General features: G+C 47.9%; 11 protein-coding genes across 11 annotated transcripts; 8 read left to right on the forward strand and 3 right to left on the reverse strand.

The window, feature by feature from the left end:
* Nucleotides 1-2,857: 2,857 nt before the first annotated feature.
* Nucleotides 2,858-3,241, forward strand: N7525_004596 (uncharacterized protein; the record flags this gene model as incomplete). The annotated part of the gene is given in 3 exon segments (XM_061213075.1): nucleotides 2,858-2,941; nucleotides 2,961-2,986; nucleotides 3,025-3,241. The coding sequence occupies 3 exon segments, from the start codon at nucleotides 2,858-2,860 to the stop codon at nucleotides 3,239-3,241; spliced, it is 327 nt and encodes a 108-aa protein (XP_061070096.1).
* A 187-nt stretch (nucleotides 3,242-3,428) lies between these two features.
* Nucleotides 3,429-4,785, forward strand: N7525_004597 (putative bZIP transcription factor (MetR); the record flags this gene model as incomplete). The annotated part of the gene is made up of 2 exons (XM_002565606.1): nucleotides 3,429-3,714; nucleotides 4,211-4,785. 2 exons carry the CDS (start codon nucleotides 3,429-3,431, stop codon nucleotides 4,783-4,785), a joined length of 861 nt encoding a protein of 286 aa, XP_002565652.1.
* A 761-nt stretch (nucleotides 4,786-5,546) lies between these two features.
* On the forward strand, nucleotides 5,547-6,720 carry N7525_004598 (uncharacterized protein; the record flags this gene model as incomplete). Its single annotated transcript, XM_002565605.1, has 2 exons — nucleotides 5,547-5,669; nucleotides 5,755-6,720. 2 exons carry the CDS (start codon nucleotides 5,547-5,549, stop codon nucleotides 6,718-6,720), a joined length of 1,089 nt encoding a protein of 362 aa, XP_002565651.1.
* A 964-nt stretch (nucleotides 6,721-7,684) lies between these two features.
* N7525_004599 (MFS transporter) lies at nucleotides 7,685-9,649 on the forward strand (the record flags this gene model as incomplete). Its single annotated transcript, XM_002565604.1, has 3 exons — nucleotides 7,685-8,097; nucleotides 8,184-9,302; nucleotides 9,367-9,649. 3 exons carry the CDS (start codon nucleotides 7,685-7,687, stop codon nucleotides 9,647-9,649), a joined length of 1,815 nt encoding a protein of 604 aa, XP_002565650.1.
* A 114-nt stretch (nucleotides 9,650-9,763) lies between these two features.
* N7525_004600 (uncharacterized protein) lies at nucleotides 9,764-10,853 on the forward strand (the record flags this gene model as incomplete). The annotated part of the gene is made up of 3 exons (XM_061213076.1): nucleotides 9,764-9,888; nucleotides 9,939-10,273; nucleotides 10,354-10,853. 3 exons carry the CDS (start codon nucleotides 9,764-9,766, stop codon nucleotides 10,851-10,853), a joined length of 960 nt encoding a protein of 319 aa, XP_061070097.1.
* A 385-nt stretch (nucleotides 10,854-11,238) lies between these two features.
* N7525_004601 (uncharacterized protein) lies at nucleotides 11,239-12,178 on the forward strand (the record flags this gene model as incomplete). The annotated part of the gene is made up of 4 exons (XM_002565602.1): nucleotides 11,239-11,585; nucleotides 11,652-11,810; nucleotides 11,862-11,932; nucleotides 12,003-12,178. The coding sequence occupies 4 exons, from the start codon at nucleotides 11,239-11,241 to the stop codon at nucleotides 12,176-12,178; spliced, it is 753 nt and encodes a 250-aa protein (XP_002565648.1).
* A 1,006-nt stretch (nucleotides 12,179-13,184) lies between these two features.
* Nucleotides 13,185-14,643, reverse strand: N7525_004602 (uncharacterized protein; the record flags this gene model as incomplete). Its single annotated transcript, XM_002565601.1, has 2 exons — nucleotides 13,185-14,447; nucleotides 14,521-14,643. 2 exons carry the CDS (start codon nucleotides 14,641-14,643, stop codon nucleotides 13,185-13,187), a joined length of 1,386 nt encoding a protein of 461 aa, XP_002565647.1.
* A 631-nt stretch (nucleotides 14,644-15,274) lies between these two features.
* Nucleotides 15,275-16,723, forward strand: N7525_004603 (CENP-N/CHL4 family protein; the record flags this gene model as incomplete). The annotated part of the gene is made up of 1 exon (XM_002565600.1): nucleotides 15,275-16,723. One exon carries the CDS (start codon nucleotides 15,275-15,277, stop codon nucleotides 16,721-16,723), a length of 1,449 nt encoding a protein of 482 aa, XP_002565646.1.
* A 349-nt stretch (nucleotides 16,724-17,072) lies between these two features.
* N7525_004604 (uncharacterized protein) lies at nucleotides 17,073-17,382 on the reverse strand (the record flags this gene model as incomplete). Its single annotated transcript, XM_061213077.1, has 2 exons — nucleotides 17,073-17,154; nucleotides 17,261-17,382. 2 exons carry the CDS (start codon nucleotides 17,380-17,382, stop codon nucleotides 17,073-17,075), a joined length of 204 nt encoding a protein of 67 aa, XP_061070098.1.
* Nucleotides 17,383-17,484: 102 nt separating this feature from the next.
* Nucleotides 17,485-18,601, reverse strand: N7525_004605 (uncharacterized protein; the record flags this gene model as incomplete). Its single annotated transcript, XM_061213078.1, has 5 exons — nucleotides 17,485-17,596; nucleotides 17,662-17,900; nucleotides 17,971-18,029; nucleotides 18,127-18,307; nucleotides 18,350-18,601. 5 exons carry the CDS (start codon nucleotides 18,599-18,601, stop codon nucleotides 17,485-17,487), a joined length of 843 nt encoding a protein of 280 aa, XP_061070099.1.
* A 727-nt stretch (nucleotides 18,602-19,328) lies between these two features.
* On the forward strand, nucleotides 19,329-20,628 carry N7525_004606 (trafficking protein particle complex subunit 13; the record flags this gene model as incomplete). The annotated part of the gene is made up of 5 exons (XM_061213079.1): nucleotides 19,329-19,395; nucleotides 19,454-19,460; nucleotides 19,520-19,643; nucleotides 19,694-20,212; nucleotides 20,335-20,628. 5 exons carry the CDS (start codon nucleotides 19,329-19,331, stop codon nucleotides 20,626-20,628), a joined length of 1,011 nt encoding a protein of 336 aa, XP_061070100.1.
* Nucleotides 20,629-22,793: the final 2,165 nt, after the last annotated feature.

The raw sequence follows: 22,793 nt of genomic DNA on the forward strand, positions 1-22,793 counted from the left end.
CATGAAATTTGCATTAATGCCCCAAACATGATAGGCCAGAGAGAAACCGGGCTACCTGGGCAGTGCATTAGGCTGACGTGTAGTGATATTAGACAATAGGCGCAACGAGAACGTGGATGTAGCAAGCAAGCAAGGCGCCGAGAGCTGAGTTTGACACCGTCGCGATCAGCAATCAGCAACTGCACAAATGCGGAGGACAATGGCTTAGATGTCAGCTAGCAGGATATTTACTTGTATCGATTAGCTCCCGGGCAGTGACGTGTACTTACACATCGCTATGAACCGCAAGTGTGCCTAAGATAGGAACTTCACACCCAACCCACGTTGAGTTCGGGTTTTGGTAGTAGGCTGAGCCCAGTCTAGTAGCTAGAAGAGAGCTATAGTAGGTAAATCTCAATAAAGTAACGCCCGCTTAGTTAGGCCGGGAAAACTGAGCTAATGATATGCTTGATATCATCATAGAACATACGGAATAAAAGACGTATCAAACAAGGACTTATAGTTCTGAAAACCTGCAATAGCAGGAGCACTACTCTGTATACGATCATGCTATATTAGGGAAATGCATTTGTCTTATTTGCTTGTAGTATCCCAAACATTACCCGGCGTACAGGTATCGTGGCTGACCTATACTAGACCGCTACTTGTGTACACTAGGACAGCTGGTCACTAAACGCATACAATCACTGACCGACAGTCTACTAGTATGATACTGGTTACTGAACCTGTAGCTTCAACTCTAGCCAACACCGACCTAAGATGTCTTGGGCATGAGATTCGAATACCGACAGCAAAACGCTTAATATCCGTTGGGCTGGTGGGTCGAGTTCTATTAAGAGCTAGGGGCTTGGAGGCAGTGGACGCAGGTGAGCTTTTATCGACACTGTACTTGCACACCCGGGTCCAAAATATCGTTGCTACCGTAGGAAAACACCCATTCGCCACTTCAGCGTCGAAGAAGTATGTGTATCAATCTCAAATTAATCTGTTTCTACTCGAAATGGTTGAGAACAGATAAAATTAGGATGTAGGCCGTTTAGAAAGATATAACAAGTAGCTTTTCTAGGTTGATTTTACTAGTAATTTCCGAAGACGGTGCGCAATTAGACCTGAACGCTTCCTTTTATTATTATTCTCTGGAGCCGCAAATCTCCACCTATGAAATTAATTCTGCTGTGCCAGGTAATTTGAGAGCTTTCATGGGGACCTATAGCTAGAATTCAACAATCCTCACTGTTTTGTTCTCTTGTCCACTTCGTGGCTAACGAGCTTTGAATAGAGGTCCTTCCGGAACATCTCGACATACGGCCTGCGCTTGGATCTCATATGACATGTACTACGCTTACTAGACCTTCCCCCGTAGTATTGATAAAAGATAATCGATGGTATAGTCACATTACCGCCATAGTTGTACTTTTGGTAGCTTTTAAGGGTTTCTAGGGAAGCAGACCTTCTCCGGGAAGGTTTGCGGCTTCATTGATGAACTTGAAATGCTGACTTTTAGCGTTTTGAGCTAAGTTAATGGCAACCTAGAGTATTATTGTTGGTATGTACGAAGGAGTTTACGAAGGTCGCTCACATCCATATTAGAAGCCGAAAATGTGTTAGATTAAGATGTCTATGAGCGAAAACTATAGATCGACCATTTTTGGGGACAGCGGTTATATATATAACTATTTACAGCGGCATTATTTTTGGTAGAAATATGCCCACGAAAGCCTTTAGCGTATGTGCTCGTCGACGGGAGAAGTAATATATAGTCATTACTCGCTGAACATAGATCTCTCCAGTTGACTTTATAGGGCAGGGCTCAGATCCCATAGAGATCCACCTAATTGTCCTCGCCCTAGTCGTCCAAATCCAATTTAGGGATATTCCTAGGAGCGTAAATTGAATAACCGCACCGCAAGTCCTTCGCTTCCATAGAAAAGAGACTGTGAGGATGGACACTTAAGCTGATGTTCCAAATCCCTTCGATGGAACGATGGTGGGTTAGAGGTGCACGGAATAAAGCTGGCGTGCTGCAGTTTCCAAGGTTATTGATTTAGCTTACTCAGGTCGATCATATCTAGGTACGCTCAGTTCATAACTTAGTGAGCAAACATTTGATGGAAAAGCCAGGACTAGGTACTAAAATCGAAGGGCAAAGCCCTCAAGAGCTATTATCCGCTACTATGTATATGAGTGCGGGGATAGTAGGAAAATCAGTCCACATGCTATGCACTTGCATTCATCATTGAAAGTAGAGTGCTCATTACCGGATCGAATTGGTGATTCCTAATAAGCCAAGAGATTGACGACTCGGTTTTTATTCCTTATACGCAGAGCCGCCACTGGCCAGTGCCAGTGCACCGAAATAAGAAAAGCTAATCTCATCGAGTCATCCGGCATCTGAATTTGAACAACCCTTGTAAAAGTCTGTGCTTAAGGATTATCAAGGGCCCTCATGTACCGTACCGTCTTAATATGTTTGTTTGACGTTGAAATGATCTTCCATAATAGTCAAGATATCGGATTCGAATGCCCAGGTGAGGTTTGTTGATTAATAATTCGGAGCGACCTCGGAAAATCCGCAGAATAACTTGTTCCTCCATTGAGTTCGATGCTGACCAAGCTGGTCAAGTCCGCCAATCAGCGGTGGCAGACCCCGATTTCGGGGCCGTTTCGGGTTGGTTTTGTGAGAGAGCCGCGTTTGTCGCTGGGTTATTGAATGTACTCTGGCTAGGAAAATGAGGAAATGTACGGAGTAGTAGTAGAGCAATTTGCGATTCGCAATTTATGCACTGTTCATCCCATCTCATACAATGTTAGTACGGAGTACTAGATGTAGGATCATCGTGGGATTTTCTATCCAAAAATGGAACGTGGAACCGAGGATTTAAACTCAGTGGGCTCCGATTCTCGGCCTTCGATCGATTCGTTTCTATACCTATGCAATGTTGTATATTAGATTTACATAGAGCGTGGGAAGGAATAAAAGGGAGAGGTAAATTGGAAGAGAAAGGGAATTTATTATAAGTATAGGATATATCCCCAACAGAAACAGGATGTCCGGATTAGGAGGCAAATGAAGGCAAATTGGGGGATTAATCATCACCCCTCCGGCGCCCCGGGCCTCCCACCCCCACTGAACATTCAAAGAAAAAACCCACTTGTGGCTCCAACTTCTCTGTCCTTCGCTCCGACTTCTATCCAACTTACAACATCTCCAAAACCGCCATTCACACGAGGCGAAACATAGTCACCTCGTAGGTGCTTCGACTTCCATCGCACTCGCGACGAATCCGCACCGAGCCGCATTCGGCATCTGAGTCACGTCTCTCCGGTCTGCGCAACGCGCATTTCCACACACTCCATCGGCATCAAGAAGATCGGTTTCCGGCTTCTCCCTCAGCTGATTGTACCGGGGAAAACGGGGAACTTTCATCATGGCCAACTACAATGGGCGCCGCATGCCCAACTTCTCGCAATACCTCGATGACTTAAACGCGATTCCCTCACCATACGACCAGGCCCAGCAGCAGCAACAGCAGCAGACTACGTTCAACGATGAGGACCTAGCTCTGTTCACCAATACCGAGTTCTTCGAGTTTGACAAGTTTACCGACTTCAGCGGCCTACCTTCATTCTCGCCAGAAGAGGAAAAGACACACCAGGTCGTCCCAGATCAATCCGCGCAGAATGAGGATCTGAAGTTCTTGGATTTCCTGAATGGTAAGTGTGATTATTATCGGTTCGTGTCTTTTCCATCGCTGGTTGGGTAGTCCCAAGTCCGAGCTGCACAGCTTTCCCCTGATCGCACCAGCCTTATTCACAATTGGGTTGATTGGACCGATGTCTACATCTTGCATGTCGTTTCATTGGTTGCCTTATGAATTCGTCATTCTTGCCTATTGCACGCCTCAGATCTGGGCTGGGTTTGGCATTTTTGGCGCTTCGTGCGCTTCGTGCGCTCAATATCATCCCACGCCCTTTCACAGCTTTGACCTCCTTGGCTAGCAAATTTGAGCCCTGCATGTCATCCTTCCCGTGGCCCTAGCAGGGTTTTCTTCCACTCAAACTTGACCTTGGTCGTTGACGTGAATGCTCCCCACTATTACGCCATTCCACGTGATTGGCACCTGTGCTCGGACCCCAACTACTTTCGGGAAACCGAAACTCGCGATGTGCATGTTGTTTGGAAATTGAACCAATGCTAATGGCTTTCCAGCAGATGGTCTTAATGGCATACCCGATTATCAGCCCAACCTGACCTCCAACGTCCAGGTGCCCATGCACAATCCCCACTTTTCGTCCGTTCCTAGTGGGCCTGTGACTGCAAACCAGGCACCTATCCAGCCTGCGCCTATCAACAACGCGCCAAAGGTCGCTCCGGCCCCGTCATCTGCGTCGGTGTCGCCTTCCACTCCGGTTACCGGCACTAAACGCAAGAGCTCCGCAAATGCGGCCAGCGTCGAGGAGGCTAGTCGCCAAATGGCCGAGGAGGACAAGCGCCGTCGTAACACCGCCGCCAGTGCTCGCTTCCGTGTGAAGAAGAAGCAGCGTGAGGCTGCTCTCGAGCAGACTGTGAAGGAGACCACCGAAAAGAACGATATTCTCGAGGCTCGCGTGTCTCAGCTCGAGCTGGAGAACCACTGGCTCCGTGGTCTGATCATGGAGAAGAACGGAGCCGACGAGCAGTCTGAGCAAGACATCTCGGATATGTTCAAGAAGTTCTTGGCCTCACAGAAGGCTGATGGTTCAAGTACTTCTGACCTGAAGCGCGGTGTGGGCACCACTGTATGAAGTAATTGCCCAATACTAAAGAAAAAGAAAAAAGTCGCCAAAAGAAAGAAAGAAAGAAACCCCACCCAGTCTTATTTGATTGCCCTGTTACTCCGCTCTGCTGCTTCAGGTGGTGACTGTCCTGGGCTTTTGTCTGTTAGCTCCACCTCACCATCTTTGTCTTCTTGTTTATAGTGTTCTTCTCCAGCGATGTTATTCTCTCTCTTTTTTTTTTTAGGTAGCTAGAGCTATATTGGGTATTATGTCTGCAGGTCCAGGGGGTGGTGGGCGGATGAGTGATGTCTCTTCACGCAGTACAAGTATTTTTGATGCAATTATTCATGTGTTTCGGTCCAGTTTTACGTCTGTCCAACTCGCCTAGACTATCCATTGCAAGAAATCGCCCAATATCCCTTCAATATACAGTCATGTTTCATGAGTATTTGCACCCCAGTACTTCCACCTGGTGCTCTTCCTGTACTTTCTTCTATTATAGCCCGCTAGCGGGAGCTTCTAACATATATCCATAAGCGTGTATGTGAGCTTTCTATTTACTGTTAAACTATTAGTTTAATGCGTTGAGTGAAGTGTTAATAGGCAGAAAGGTGGCCTGGTGCCTTCCGCAGTACTGGGGTGCAAGCACTCATGAAACGTCACTGTACACCGTGGACCAACACGGCTTATCATTAATAGCTGATTGGCCCAGCAGACTCCACACTAGGTTTCCAAAATTCGAGGAAAGAGAACGGATTGTCTGCTTCTATTCCCCGGACTATTAAGAAATGTTTGGGTCCCTCAAACGTGCCCTGAGAAAACCACACGCAAACGTGTATGGTCTAGATCATGCCGTCCTCAACATACAGCTCCCACCGCAGAGCATGTGGATGAACATGGGGTACTGGGAGGTAAGTCAACTCAGATAAAGATCATTTAGGCAATTGTCTCATGTAAAAGTCCCTTATTTGAAATCCACATTGACAAACATCACAGTACACAGATGATTTCCCCGAAGCCTGCCAAGCGCTCCTAGAGCAGGTTCTCACGGCTGCGCTATCAACGGAGAAGGCGTCTGCCGTGAGAATCCTAGATGTCGGGTGCGGGTGTGGTGATCAGTCGTTATACCTGACGAAGGTTTTAAATGGCCATTCTTCTACATCCCCGTCCGATTCTGAAGGGGCTGGGATCGGAACCACGGCAACAACCCCTGTCTCTATCTCCACTAGCGCATCTGATATTCACCCATCAGAGTGTGGCCTGCGGTCTCGTCATAGCAAGACCAAGCTGCAATCCTCCTCTCTGATACACCTGGATTCCTATATTGGAATCACGCTGGAGTCAGCGCAGGCCGCGCTCGGCTCACGCCGCATTAATCATATGAAGCGAGACAGCAATGACCCTATCCAGGCAGATATCTTCTGCGCGGACGCTGCAGTCCCCAGCTCTTGGACCGGGGAGTTGAAGAAATCAGTCACGGCCCTTGCAGTCGCGTCAACTAAGCAAAATGAGAATGAAGACACGTCTACATGGCTCCTGGCCTTGGACACGATATATCACTTCCGCCCCTCCCGCTTACCTCTCCTAACCTATGCACACAACACCCTCAATGCCTCGTTCATGGCCTTCGACTTGATATTATCTGATAGTATATCTTGGTACGAAAGGATCCTCCTCCGACTCGTGTGCTGGGGCACGAACTCGCCATTCGGCAATTTTGTTTCCGAGAAGGAATATGTGGAGCTACTCATTTCAGCTGGGTATAATCCTGCTTTTATTGAGATCCGAGATATCTCGGAGCACGTTTTTGGTGGGTTGGCAGACTTCATTGAGCGCAGGATTGAAGAGGCAAGGCCATTTGGGATTAAGATGGGGAAGTTTCGTGCGGCGAGGTTTGTGTTTGGGTGGTGGGCTAAGGGGAGGGTTGTTAGGGGCGTTGTTGTTGTTGCGAGGAAGGCTTAATGGTTTGGATGGTCCAGTCTCTAGCTGTCGCATGTGGTTATATGTCAAAAGGTGGTATTTTCGGCCATTTTTAGCAAGGCGTGGTGTATGGCAGCTATAAAAACCGACCAAACCAATCCATTGCGATAGTACTCCAATAACTAAAGAAAGAGGAAAGCGTCGGGAGCTTCTCGTTCATTGATCCTTCCATTTGAATCTTCTACCAAGATGAAAAGAATACTTCGATAGCTACCTAGGTATCTTCTATTTCTCCGAGATTGCATTACCAATAGATCAGTAAATTCAAATCAGTGCGTCATACCTTTCCGATGTAGATAGATCGAGGCACCCGTAAAGAAATCTCGTGGATAGCTTTCAGGCCTGGTGTACAGCTTAATAGACTTACTAGGTAGGTGAAGCTTTTCTCAGCACAATCAAGCCTCATGTAATCAAGCCACATGTAGCCTTGTGGAAGCCTACCTATAGGTATCTAAGGTATAACTAACTAGTTAGAGGTACTTTAGGTAGGTAGCTCGTGGGCTGTTTCATGATGACGTCAAGAGGCGGTGGCACCTCCAGGCAACTTGTTCATTGATATTGGCAATATAAATTAAAATCTATATAACTACATACATGGATATAATATCCTAATTACTAATTGGTCAGGAAGTCCACGGGTGCTGAGGCCAGCTTCCGTTTTATCCGACAATTCGGCAGTTATCCAACGCTGAAGCCGCTAAGTGGTGGGTCTAGACGATCATAGTTGCTTTCGGCGCTCCTTTTTTTTCTGTTCAAGTTTTTATAAACAAATTGTCCGCGTTTGGATGGCAAAAAAAATCCTCTACCCTTCTATATTTCAGGCACAGGTACCTCTCTGATCTTTCTGACAGTCCCAACGGGGGAAAAGAGAGACTGCAGCCAAGAAGATCTACAAGATCGGCCAGATCATAATCCCCGAATCGGTAAAGCGGTCTCCCTTGGCAATATGGCCGATCAACTGCCTGAGACCGAAGAATCGCATATACCGAGCGAGAAGCCACGGAACTCGGCTGAGATAGAGAGACGTACTACTTCAGCCTCTATCGGATCATCGACCGGCTCGAGTATCTCTGAATATGACCCCCAGGTGCATAGGCTACAATCGCGAAACACAGAACTGGACTTGGAACGCCATCGGACTGGGACATCGCGAGCATTGAGCAGGACCGAGACGCAACGCGCTCAACATGCGCTCACCGTGGGTGAGAGTCTTCAGTCGCGACCGTCACGGGCTCCATTGCCAGCCTTTGGTGGGGGCAAACCATACCCTCCACCTCTTCCTGAACGGGAAGATTACGTTGTGGAGTTCGATGGGCCAAATGACCCATTATACCCGCTGAACTGGCCCTTGAAAAGAAAGTAAGTCGTCTCACCATGAATTTTCCGTACCGTACTGGGCATTTAATGTGCAGCATTGATACTCCGATACTGACTTCTCAAACTAGATGCTACATTAGTGCTATCCTCGCCTTCACCAGTATTTGCTCCACCTTCGATTCCGCCGTTTTTAGTGCTTCATCCAATAATGTCTCGAGTTACTTCAGCGTCGGCCTTGAAGTCGCCGTCCTCTCCAGCTCTCTATACATCATCGGGTACGCATCAGGTCCCTTGATATGGGCTCCCCTATCCGAACTCAAGGGTCGTCGTCTCCCTATCATCGTCGCCATGTTCGGATTTGGCGTCTTCAACATCGCAGTGGCAGTCGCGAAAGACTTGCAAACGCTCATGATTTGCCGATTCTTCTGTGGTATTTTCGGCAGTTGTCCCTTGGCAGTTGTGGCTGCTGTGTTCTCTGATATCTGGGACAACCGCACCCGTGGTGTTGCTATTGCCATGTTCTCCTCGACCGTGTTCCTAGGCCCTCTCCTAGCACCTTTCATCGGAGGCTTCATTAACATGTCCTATCTCGGGTGGCGCTGGACCGCCTATATCCCAGCGTTCATGGGCTTCGCCGCTTTCCTCCTGAATGTTGTCTTTCTAAAGGAGTCGTACCCACCTGTGGTCCTTGTGGATAAGGCTTCGGAGCTACGTCGTCGCACTAAGAATTGGGGAATACATGCGAAGCAGGAGGAGATTGAAGTCGACCTTCGAGACCTGATCGTAAACAACTTCTCTCGTCCGCTTCGACTGCTAATTAACGAGCCATTGATCCTCGCCGTCACTGTCTACCTAAGTTTTATCTACGGGTTGCTCTACTGCTTCTTAACGGCCTACACTCTGGTCTTCCAGGGCGTTTACGGTATGAACGCTGGTGTTGGAGGACTTCCCCTCTTCGGCATGGTGGTGGGCCTGTTCATCGCCGCGACTTATATCATCATCGCCAGCAAGGGCTATAATAAGAAACTCGACATGAACGGTGGTGTCCCTATCCCCGAGTGGCGTCTCCCGCCAGTGATGGCTGGTGGTGCTCTCTTCGCTGCCGGTCTCTTCTGGTTTGGATGGACTGGCTTCAACGGTACCATCCACTGGATCGTGCCTACCCTGAGTGGCCTATTTACTGGATTTGGTCTTCTGATTATCTTCATTCAATTGTTCAATTATCTGATTGACACGTATCTTATGTTGTATGTCATACTCGCGCGCCATTCCTCCATTTGTTCATGGGATCATCTAACATACTATCTATAGCGCCGCATCAGCCATTGCAGCAAACACCTTCTGCCGCTCGATGGTGGCAGCCAGCTTCCCGCTTTTCTCACGCCAGATGTTCCAAGGCATGGGTATCCAGTGGGCTTCTACGCTTCTCGGATGCGTCGCAGCTGTCCTCGTTCCAATTCCCATTGGATTTTACTTCTTCGGTAAGCGATTGAGGATGAAGAGCAAGTTCGCGCCATTTTATGAAGCTGTCCAGGAAGGGCATGCGGCTGAGGAAGCCGAAGAACAGGCGGAGGGGACTGTTCACCGGCAATGAACAGATAACTGCTTGTTCTTATACATAATCATATTCCCATCAGGAAAATGCAAATAGATTTAGCGAGAATGATAAAACAGTAACATAATCTTTTGCTACCGCACAAAAAAACAAATGATCGGGCTAAAGGGGGCTCAGCTAGGCCACTTTTCGCCGCAACGGAAAATCCGTAAATCCGCTAAATCCGTGGGCGAGTTTTATCCCTCACCTCTTGTCAGTCTCTTGACATCCCGAGATCTGTCAGCGACGGCTGGAGATGCCGCCCAAGTCGAATAATAACCACACATAGGATCATGGGGATGGATTTTGTCTTCGTCAACGTACAGAAACCAGGGGACGCCCTTCAGCTCGCCAAGGAGCCCGAGTTCCGGTCTCACGTGACGCGTTATCAATGGAAGCAAGCACGTCGAGATAAGCGACTCCGGACTAGGCTCCTGCTGGGTGCGGCGCAGCTGGATGTTGCACAAGATGTGAAAGCCACTGAAGTTCAAACCCGCCCCGGGTTCGACTCTTTCACCTCGGCACCAGCCTCGATACCGCCTCAAATTGGCGGACTTAGGGTGGACCCCTTCAAGTCTTATCCTATATCGGACCAGCCTTGGACTCCACTACTGGTCGATCACTGTAAGTCTATATACTTTTTGGATTTGGTTTAGCAAAAACTGGACTTTCATTAACATCGTAAGACTTGATGAATATGGCAGTTGATATCCCCGAGCTTGACCAGCCTGGGAACCCCGGTCTCCTGAGGACCAGTTGGTTTCCATTAGTGATGACCGAGCCCGCTTTGTTCTCCGTCACTATTCTGCTTGCTGCATCGCATTATGCCTCCCTACAAAGCCATCCTAGCAGTATGAAAATGGACCTTCTTGGTCTTCGCTGTGAAGCTATCCTGTCCATCAATCGCTGTCTTGAGGCTCAGCACCCAGGGACTGTAAATGATGCTTTGATAATGGCTATAGCAAAGATGGCAAGCTATGAAGCCATGTACGGCAGTCTTGAGAACTACAGTATCCATATGCAAGGTCTCGTACGAGTGATTGGTTTACGAGGGGGGCTCACAACACTGGGGCTGAATGGCTTGCTCTATCGGATGGTGATTTGGATTGACCGCAATTCCGCTTTCTTGCATGGATCAGCGACGACCTTTGGGGATGAACTTATACCAGATCCTAATCCTGGTCAATTCCTGGGTAGCTCCTGATGGACAATGTAAATCTTCTACTTGAAAACCAATCAAAAAGAATCAAACACCCGTATGACGACATGAAATCGCGTATAATGAGGTTCATAGAGCTTCTTGATGTGACTTCCTAAACGGGATATCACATCCAACCTTGGGGAAATCTGACCCACATATTACCGCCAATGAAATAAAGTATTTGTGGCTACGCCCCATATCTTTCCGGTTGCGGATAACGCCTTATAATGCAGCATCTAGGTAGGGCATTCTGTATACTACGCTCACATTACAATAGGCTCAATTGCGTACTCCTAAATATATAAGTGACGGACATCTCTCGACCAAAAATTGCAGTTCTATCACTCAATTATCACAAACCTCCGTTGTTATTACCTACAATTTCGAAATGTCTCTTTCTGGTAAAGTCGCCCTTATCACCGGCGGTGTTAAGAACCTTGGTGCTCAAAGTGCCCTCGAGCTCGCTGGCGAGGGCGCCAATCTTGCTCTCCACTATCATTCATCCGGCGGCGAAAAGGAGGGAGCCTCGCTAGTAGCCTCCCTTAAGGAAAAGAACCCTTCGATCAAAGTCTCCTTCTACCAGGGCGATCTGACCTCTGCTGCTGCAGTAACTAAGCTGTTCAAGGATGTTATTCGTGATTTTGGCCATGTTGATATTGTGGTCAACACCGTCGGCAGAGTGCTGAAGAAGCCCATTACAGAGATTAGCGAGGAAGAATATGACACGATGTTCGCGTAAGTATTGTGTTGGGGAAGGGCATTGCAAACTCTCTAAGAGTGTTTGGCTAACTACGTCTCTAGCGTGAACTCCAAGACTGCATTTTTCGTTCTCAAGGAAGCTGCTGCTCATGTGACTGATGGCGGAAAGATCATCACTATTGTCACTGCGCTCCTAGGAGCCTTTACTGGCTACTATACTTCTTACGCTGGTAGCAAAGCTCCCGTAGAGCACTTTACTCGGTATGTTGCCAGTGCACTATCGGTCGAAGTCATGAGCTAACAATATCGTAGGGGTGTTTGCAAGGAGCTCCAATCTCGCAGCATCAGTGTGAACAATGTCGCCCCTGGACCGATGGATACACGTAAGTCGACATGAATAATAAAGGGATACATTGCTCGTTCTAGGGATCTAACATGATATGTTATCAACAGCTTTCTTCTATCCCCAGGAATCTCCCGAAGCCGTGGAATTCCACAAAGCAAATGGCATGGGCAACCGTCTCACCATGGTCAAGGACATTGCTCCTATCATTCGCTTCCTTTGCACCGATGGTGCTTGGATTACTGGTCAAACCATCTTCGCCAACGGTGGATACACTACTCGTTGAATGATTTTTCGACTCGTGAGGAAAGCTTATGATTGCTCGCAGCTACTGCAAAGTATTACTCGCGTTCAAATGTACACGGATCTTCTTTTGTGAATCAATAAAATTCCAATTCCAATTCCAATTCCAATTCAGGCTCCATGTCAAGTAGTGTCCTACTAGAAACGGGGAAAGAGAAAACTAACGTTTCAGCCGGGGATCAGACAACCTTAGCATAACTCTCACCAAGGAAGCTGATACTGGTATTATATATTGAGTTTAGAAAGCATTGGGCTTAGTTACTTATAAAGCTAGTTCATCCAACGTTGAACTTGACTTGCTCGGACTTTTTAATAGGCAACAGGTAGGGTCTGACTTGATTTCAGGGGCATTTGAAACCAGGCATATCCCTAGAGGACGGGAGTCAGATATATGTAGATATTTATGAACTTGTGTATTTAAAAGGAGATTGCGTTGCGGTACTTTATTTGCCGGGACGAATTGGGTTTATATGGATAGCTCATGTTTCCAAGTTCGAGCATAGAGATTGAGGCTCGAATAAGTCACTATGTCCTTGGTATTGAAACGAGTAACACGTGCTATGAAAGACGCAATAGTCGGTCCTCTGCCTGGATGCTGTAGACCATTAAATACATGGCCGCCATAACCCAATCATCGAGGTGACCCGACATGCGTAAGTGATGCGCTAAACACACAATTTGGCGTTCTGTCAGAGGTAAAACAGTGTCCATTTCCATGTAGTAGTATTATCGCGCATTTGGTGTATATAGGCTTCTAGGCTTATCTTCTGGTGAGTTCGAGGTGGAAAGAGTCAGCGAGAAATGGGCCCTGAATAAATGGCCAGCAGACCATAGACTGTACCAGATTAGTATATCATCGCAAAGCCCAGATGCTCATGATGCGTTTGTTCATAGTATATACTATGTACAATGTGTCCCCAGGTATTAACATTTGTAGATGCCCGAACTGAATATGTACGTGAAAGTCTCGATATGTCCTTGACAGGCCGTTATAAAGAGGAATTTTTCATCCAAGGAACCTCGACGTCAAGGGCCTTTGCCACCCTGGTCGCGGAAGAAAGACACCCTTCTAGTAGTACCATCCCGTCCCAGCACCAACCACCAACAAGCCAGACATTTCCATCTCCGTTCCGCCAAAGCTGGCTCTTATCATCTCCAGACTTCTGACTGAAAATTTCGTTGACGATCTGTCTGCTGGTGGACGATCGCAAAACACGAGTGAAGGTGGCAGTATACAGGACCTTCCCGGGGTCGATCGGGGCAATAGGATACGTCGTGATAAGAGCAGATGATGGATGTTCATGGACAGTCTCAGTTGCCGTAGCATTAGAGCACATGTGGAGTGGGTGAGGTGCTGGTTCGCCGGCGTTCAATGATACTTGTGCCCAGAGGCATTTGCTAGAATCCTGGATTCGGGAAAAGTCGCGGTGCACAACGGATTGAACTGTCGTTGTGGGAACTGCGTTCATTGCGCTTTGGAGGGGCTGGAAAATCGCGCCAACCACATTTGGCGTCACGGCCAGAACGACATGATCAAATAGCCGTGAGTTGCTCTGGCCATCATGGGTATCTGTCCAGCTCACCTGAACTTTTGTACCGATATTCTCAACTGCCGTGACCTTCGCGCCAAGATTATACGTCAAGTCTTCGGACAGCTTTTTCTCGACATATTGAACTCCACCAAGGACAGTGTAGTGATTCTTACGGAAGGTTCGTCTCCCATAACCGACCAGATCAAGAGCCGGGAAATTCATCAGCGCATCATGTGAGCAAGTCGCAACACTCGCGAAGATCGGCAGGAAGTAGTGTTTCACGTAGTAACTGGGCAACATAATCCTCTCTACATATTCACGCAGAGATTCTTCCGTACCCGACGACTCCACCGTTTTGGGAGGTACGAAGAAGCAGCAGGCTTTGAACCAATAATAGCATATTGCGAGGTAGCACACCTCGATCAGCCACCCAGTCCACGATAAGCCCTCCGGACGCAAAGGAGGTAATTGGTGGTTATTTGAGGAATGCATATAGTATGGAGACGGTTGTTTTCCGGCATTGTCCGGCAGTGACGACAGGGAGTAAATAAACCGTAGCGAGCCGTATGGGATGCCGAAATAATCGTACATTCGCTTGAGACTTTCGTAGTATCCGTCGGCAAACGTGCGCATGGGAAGATCAAGACGTTCGGGCTTCGCGCTTCCGTCTTTTTCGTTTGTGAGATCATATGACGCGGAATCGAGCGAGAGTTTGTCTTGCTGTGTGTTTTTGTTGGGATTAGTTTTAGTTCGCATGTATGATGTCGCGGGTGAATCTTTTATACTTCTATACCTTTTCGAATACTTCCACCTCAAATCTGCCCCGAGAATCATTCCTGAGAATGTATGCGACCACTAGCCCAGCCATCCCTGTGCCGATTACGGCAACGTTTTTGCGTGGTTCGTTCGCCTCCATAATGAAGGAGGGAAAGGTTCATTCACAATCGCAAGAGAAGGAAAGTGTATATGATCCTTCCCGGGACTGAGAAAGAAGTTCTGACGTTGAGTCCAAGAATCCAACGTCCGCTTAAAAACGAAAGTTGGCGGCATCATACAACTTTCAACATTTCAACGATGGCTTTGCGAGAAGGTCAATTGTGACCCACATTTTTGTCAGCAAGCCTCGGTCTGCTTAAAACCCTTGCGCATTCATACACGATCCAATAATGCATATTATACATAGGGTGTTGATATACATATACATATCACGTTTGATAGGTCACTGTGTGTTCGCTGAATCGGAACCTCAAAGTGCATAAGATTAATGCCTTCCAAGATCAGGTGACCTCCCAACACTTAGTTCTTCACAAGCTGGATCCATGGGCGGGACTCCCAGATGACATAATCAGTTCGATCTCTTCCAAGGTTGGAACTTATCAGCTTATCAGCACGTGCATGTTTGTTGATGGTCGATTTTGGAATTTGGACAGAACTTGGACAAGCTCGGGAACAGATCAAGATATGGATCCAGAGCATGCACCTGCCATTGATATAAGGTGATCTTGAACTTCCCTAGGTATTGCCACAATACCTTGTCAACTACGGCCATGGCGCGTCCCAAAACGGTGCGCGCCCCGACAACAGCCAGTCTTCCAAATAACCTCCGCATTCCCTCATCAACTCCGTCTCTTACAAAATCCTTGGGGAAGCTATCCAGACAAGCACTACTAGATCTAGCATTTACGTGGCTTGATGATCGCAACGTCGCCTCATTCCCACCATACTTGCAGACCGACGAAGATGGCCCCGACGATGACGACGCCCTCCCTTACCCTGCGGGGAAGACAATTGAAGAAGTCCGTCAGGCGTATGAAGATCTGCAGGATCGAAAGGGTGCAAAGCGCGAGGTTATTGAACGAATCCTAGAAGGCGATTGGCGGCATGGGATTACACTGCGCCAACTGGCCATGGCAGACCTCCGCTATATGGACGACCACCCCGCCAGCCTTCGATGGACTGCACTCGAGCTTAGCCGTACTGATACAAAGCGCAAGAACTTTAATGGTCTGCCACCCACTGACTGGTCCGGTTCTGTACCGCGCATGCAATCGGCAACATTTGTGCAAAGCCTCCAACGAGAAATCTCCCCATTGGTCAAGGCCCACTACCACCTCGCCCACTCGGCTACACTGCCGCTGACATTCCTGCGTATCTTTGTTGTTGACTCGCCATATCAGTCCCCCAGACAGGCAGCCGAGATCTTCACTGACTCGTCCCGAGTCATCTACGTCGCTTTCCCGGACAGTTGCCCTTACGTCTACACTTCCATAGCAACATCCACCGGATCAAAATCTGCCCCTTCCACAAGCTCTGTGGCTACTGATACTCGAACCCTTCAGCGTCTGGTGCGCGATTCCATCCCCAAAGCTTTATCCCGCCCACAGGAACGATTCTCTCTGCAGGCGACATCCCTGGCAGCCAAGAATCTGCCCACGCTCCTAGCTCTCCGTGGCCCCGGACGATCAACGGCCTCGAATGGCGCCTTTAGCATCTTTGCAGATGCAGCCACTGAAGGAAGTCCATTGGACCCTCGGCCCTCTAATACAGTATCGCCTGAAGAGCATATCCGAGCGAGTCATTCCGGCCCAACAGAAGGCAAAGAAAACACAAATAGCCCGGCGACCAAACGAAGATCCAGCGGTATTGATACAGCCCCCCTTTCTCCGGATTCGAAGAAACGCCGTCTGGCCATCCACTCCCGATTTGGCACATTGGGGTCATCACTCGCCCCGGCACCGCTAGACCGACTTGATATCCGGCTCCTCGACAAACCGGGTTCTAGTGATGAGCAGTATGATGATGACGTTGATGATTCTATCTTCACGCCACCTGCCTTGTCACTGACTTTCTCTGGCTCCCACGTCATCGGCGGGATTCGCAAACTTGCTGAGCTAGGCATCGTTGACCCTGAGCGTATGCCGTCGTGGATGACTGGCGAGGAAGGCGTTAGTGTCGCGACTGTTCGACTGGGCCGACGGCTTCAAAAGGATATATAGAATAATCTGTTTGGTGTTATTGGATTTTGAGTTGAGAAGCTTGCTTCTTTTTGCGTTTCTTGGCCGTTGGGGCTTGATGTGATACCCGGAGTTGGGATGAATGGACTTTCTTTTGTCATATTTGGCTTTCCTAGTAAAAGTGAATCTTGTGAGATATCTCGATTGAGTGTAGTAGCAACCAGATGTAGTCGACGTTCGACACTGAAGATTGTAAAGAACAGTATCAAATTCATTTAGTGCATTCAGCATAAAACAGTTCAACCCATACTAACACCGAATACTACATTCCTGACCCCACAACATGCATAAGATATTCTATTGATAAAAGAGCACCACAAGTTGACTCCCCTTATTCCAGACGGTGCAATGAAGTAATCCATGCTTGCTTGGGCTTGCACCGGCAGGAGGGTACGTCACTCAATGATAGATTTCTGGAACAAAAACTTCCCAACACAATTTTCCAAAGACAAAGGCGAATTGGTAAAAAGAGACCACAACAAGAGACCTTTCCGTAACAGAGCCGTTCCTTGATGTTACGTCCCCGCAGACATGATACCTCCAGTTTCATGCCGAACACGCTCATCCTCGTCGCGTCTTGATTTCAGTATTTTGGACTTGACAGCGATAGGATTAGTAGTATATGAAGACGAGTCGCCCATGTCATCCCAAGAAGCAATCGTTAGTAGGGGAACCAGAAGTCAAGACGTGGGATAGACTCTCTAAGGGCAAAAGGATACTGATCGAGCCATGACAACCAGGGACTACTTGCCGCCCATGTTCACATATCCGCCTCGGTTATGATCACCCTTGGTCTGAATGACCTCTCTGTTGAGATGGGGCGTACCATGTTCATCAGTCTGCCACGGGGCATTGCTATATGCGGAGAGCTGTTGAGTTCGAAGTTCCTATTACGACTTGAACAAGTTGCCATCACTTACCAGTGGAGACAATTGACAACAGTGTGGGACGTGCGCATAGCAGCCTCCCACTTCTTAAAGCAAGCCCTATGAAAGTTGCTGCCGCATGACTGACACCAGGTAGTTTTCTGGTCTGTCTCAAAACCATGGAAACAGATTGGGCACTGGCCCTCGACAGGCTTCCTTTCGCCGGCGGAAGCAAGGGTAGTCCTGTCCAAGTTCCGTTTCAAGGATAACACAGCAAGCATTGCGCGTAGCTCCTTATGGATGCAAGTTTGGGTCAGGGATATATAACAAAGTGATGTTGTGTTAGGGTCTACGAGGACTCACGGATGGCAAAAATGACCGCTGGTACATCAGTTGCTCGGGGACATCCATCGCAGATAACACTTTACAACACATTAGCAAAGAACAGAGACTGGTATTTGCACTGTGCAGAATGGGGTAGGCATGTATCTTCGGAGCCCGGGCTAGGTTGATACTTACCAAAGCAGATGTGCTTGCACTGCGTCTTCCGAAACCTGACATCCGGACAGTCACAGGTAGGGACCTTGCCAATGACCGTTTTGTAGATATTGCCAGTAGATCCAACAACTTCAAATGAGATTTGCGGAATATCCTGCGTACCGCCAACCTTGTGTCTAATCATATACATGCTAAACGGAAGCTAATTAGCCAGTGGAAGTATGCCATAGCCGTCAATATTTACTTGCACTTGAGTTTGAGTGCGCGAGACTCTTGCTAAGAACCCGTCGGGGGGTGAGGCTAGCCATGGTAGAGTGCGCTTTCCAGACATGAGTATTTGGAAGGCATTGGGCGGAGTGCGCTCTGCAACTTGGATTGAGTTCTCAGCTCTAGGAACAAGCTTGTTACTAGGGCTAACAGGCTCCATGGGGGGTTTGGCTTTGGGGTCAAGAATATCAGGGCTTGATGGCAAATCAGGAGAAGAGGAACGTTTCATTACTTGTAGTCTGACAGTAACTCTGGGACATGGGTACTTCCTAAGAGTACGAGAAGATACGATTCTAGGAAGGTAGAGGACCATGGAAAGAGGATGTGTTGCTCTATATATGTATTGCAGAAAGCACGATCTAGAGGGCAAACACGTGAAGTGTTAATGACTTTGCATGGAGACTTAGAAAGATATAACAGGCCTTTGTTCTCAGCAGGTAGGTCATGTTTGTTACATGCTTCCCACTTTCGCTTAGGCATGGCTTGTCACGATTCAATCTGTTTTGACCACTGTAGTCTATCACAGTAGGATAGTGAATACAAGAGTTTGTAGAGGGTACCTACCTAGGTAGGTAGGAAACCTATATCATGTACAAGGCTTGTCAATGGTAAATGTGTGTACTTAGCCCTATATACTCCAAGCTCCTTTCCCATCATTTAGTAGATGCTGAATTCTCTGAGAATGTATCATGCGAGTCAGAAGCAGTACATACATATAGAAAAAGAGACAAAGAAACAAAGAGATTGAATGTACGACTGTATGAGTCGCACACTCTTTGGGAAAGAGCGGGTGTTTGCACTGTTTGTTTGGGGCAGCTTCCCTATCGCTATCAGCTCGTGGAGAAGTGGACTGTCCCTCTTCGACAAGATGACGCTATACTGCATCTCCCAGCATTGCAGCTAATTCTTTACTCCTCCATTTCCCCCTCTGGAGCTAATATTGGAACTTATTCTCCATGGCACGCCCACGGGCTCTGTCGGGGGCTGATGCCCCGAAGGAACCACATGCGGTCTCTCTCAAAGGTATGGGAATACAACTCAACCAGTAGTTGGACTAGCGAGCTAATCATGAACGGATTAGTGTTGCGGTAATTCGAATGATTCATATACGTCCCGTTTATGGCAGCTTCTGACTATCGATACACAGCCTTGCGCGGCCATCACTTTCTTATCAACATCCTCTCCCGACGTCTAAAACCAAAATATCCACGAAAGCCTCACTAAGCTATCCGTCTAGTGATTCTGATGATCAATTCATTTTAACGCCTCTTGTGAGACAGTGACTACCCACCTCAAGGAAACTGTTCACTAATGGCAATAGCTTACTCTACCTCCCTCCTTCGGATCAGTCTACGTCGGAGAGACCTTCGGATGCACACTCAGCGCGAACAATGAAATCAATGTTGATGATGATGACAGACTCCTCACGTCCGTGCGTATAGTAGCGGAAATGCAAACACCTTCCTCAGTTGCGGCACTGGAGCTGGAGCCACCCAGCGACTCCGCATCAACGGATGGCCTCAAGATCGGCGAGTCATTACAAAAGATCGTGCGGTTTGATTTGAAGGAAGAAGGAAACCACATACTAGCTGTCAGTGTCAGCTATACGGAGACAAAGATCGGCTCAGATTCGCAGGCAGCTAGTGGCCGGGTCAGGACTTTCCGCAAGTTATACCAGTTTGTGGCACAGCCCTGTCTGAGCGTGCGGACCAAGGCGTCCGAACTTCCGCCGCTCGAGGTAGATAATAAGTCACTCGGTCCGTACGGGAAAACGAGGTTACTCCGCTTTGCCCTAGAGGCACAACTGGAAAACGTGGGCGAAGGCGCCGTGGTAGTCAAGGTATGAATTTTCTATTAATTCCTAGCGAATCGGTGGATTTTTCACAACGAAGCGCGGCTGTGTCTGAAACCCGGCCTGGGTCGGAATGCTCAAAAATTTGGCTAACATCGGGGGATGGACAGCAAACGAAACTAAATCCTAAGCCACCGTTCCAATCAAAATCTCTAAATTGGGACATGATGAACACAGACATGTCAACCCGGGCGCTACCTACACTCAATCCACGGGATGTCCTACAGGTGGCGTTTTTGGTGGAACAAGAAGAGGGCCAGAACGAGGGACTTGAAGCTCTCCAGAAGGACCTGCGACGGGACGGTCGTGCCACGCTGGGTCAGTTGTCAATTGAATGGCGCGGTGCTATGGGGGACAAGGGGTTCCTGACCACGGGAAACCTGATGAGCCGGAAACGCACCTGAAACGCGGTGTGCAACGAACCCACCGGATCGTTTCCGCCCCTGTAGCACAATATGGGCGCCGAATTGTATTAGTGCATCCAGCCGCCTGGTTGCATGGAGGGCGCCGCAAGGGCGGTTTGTACGCATTTCCAATGTCCCACTTACACAATATCACCATTGGCATTGGCAGCAGCGTCCTAAATTGGGGGATTGTATCGTGTAATATGGGCTTCTGAATATGTCCACACAATCTATGTAGGTCCGACAAATGACTGCCTGAGGCTCTAGAATAGAGTCCGATGCATTGGCTGGGCTGGCGCCACTAGCACGGAGCGGAAACCAGCCTTGCCATGCAGCCAACGCTTAATTTTGTCACACGGCAGTTCTCTCTCGGCAAGGAAGCTCCGGGCTGGACATTTGCACCCTTTGACCGCGCATTTCACTACTCCTTGTCTATAGGTCTCGCACAAGATAAATATGTCAATAAATAGAAACGACAATTCGTCCTCGGGCCAAGGCCCCGTATTCTACGGGATATCACATAAAACAATATTTCGGGTATGTATACATGTAAAATCTCTTAGCCAGATTTGGAAGAGTCTAGACTCTCCAGGGCTCCAGGGCTGGCTGATCAATGGGGTTCAGCCTGTTCACATGCCCGATCTCGAAAGATCATTATCCGCAATCTATGTCTCGCACAGGCTTCTATTTTAGTTTTACTCCCGGTCTTTTATCTATTGGTTTTCTTCTTCTTTTTTTTTTGTTTTTGGTGAATATACGAAGTTTAGGCTACTCCGTACTGTCTGCCGATCTGCTCCACCGCCTCTTCTCTTGTCAAGTCGTACACACTGTTGACTGCATTGACTGTATGTGAGTACGAATGTACATCGACGGGGAGATGGCCCGAATAACCTTGCCCAAAATCCTGGGATGCGACCAGTCGAAAAGGGCTATCGGTGCAGGGGAGGCCCTGTGCCACGTAACGCGGGTATTAGGCGTGTCTAGGGCATTAAATAGAATTGTATTTCGATACACTATACTCCGTATGGAGTAAGTATATTGGAACTTTGGAGTTCCACGTGTATGTTTACTTGTCCAGGATGGTACCCAAATAGCTACATATTAGAGATATACGGAGGAGTACCTCCATACATACATGTACGAGAGCCTTGGCGGATCCAGGGGAATCCTGACACTGGAACGAACTGTGGGATTTATCTACGTAGACTATCAGATTACCAGATTACTTTTTATTTTTGCAAGGTTATTTTATGAAATGGATACTGTGGAAATTGATACACTTAAGCGATGCTTTCACCCCTCGGTGCTCCACATTGTCCAACTGTAGTATTGATCATCTCCCCGGGACAAGCCACCCCACTTGGTGACTCCTGGCTTCAAATCCTATGTACCAAAGTACATAGACTAGTGTGTCATGCACGAAAAATCACTCCCATGTATGTTGTATGTTGTAGGATCAGAAGAAAGGGTACGGAGGGATTGTACATTGCTGCGATGGAAAGAAAAAGGCCGTTGAAGCAGACACAATCTAAAAAGCAAGGTTCCCACGAGGAACTAAACTGAACTAAACTGTAAAAAGGGTTACAACCCGACGTCGGCAGTTCCCGATAGTCTTACCCCCTGAAAGTTGTCGATAGTTCTTAAAAGTCAGATATAAAAAAGAATGACATTGTGGCGTGCCGAAGAACCCCTAAAGTCCCGTAAATAGAAAGACGTGAACGCCATGTCTCAACTGAAAATAAACAATCAACCCCAACCCCGTTACTCGTTACTCCGTACTCCGTACTAGTTAGTTGACGAACCTCGTTAAGAAAAGGATCAGCCAAGACCCGCTTGCATCAGAAGCTCAACCATGGATCACGGGCCTCTACGGGATAACCCCTTGATATTTCCTGATTTCTTAACATTATTCCAAGGTTACTAGAGATTGTCTATATACGGTAACAAGCAATAGGAGAATAGCACCCAGTTGATAGATGTATACATATGTAATGAACCTGTATTATGGGTATACCCCGGAAGTCTGGAGTCTGGATTCCCTTTAGAGTCTAGCCCACCCAATGCACATACCTGCAGGCTACGGTGTCAAGACTCTTGTGCATAGATGCTAGGGCTGTGAATGGCCCGGGCCCTTGACTGGCTTGATTTGTTAAGACGTTTGGACT

This window comes from Penicillium rubens, assembly GCF_028828025.1.
Source record: "Penicillium rubens strain IBT 27055 chromosome Unknown utg000002l_segment0_segment0, whole genome shotgun sequence".
NCBI lineage: Eukaryota > Fungi > Ascomycota > Eurotiomycetes > Eurotiales > Aspergillaceae > Penicillium > Penicillium rubens.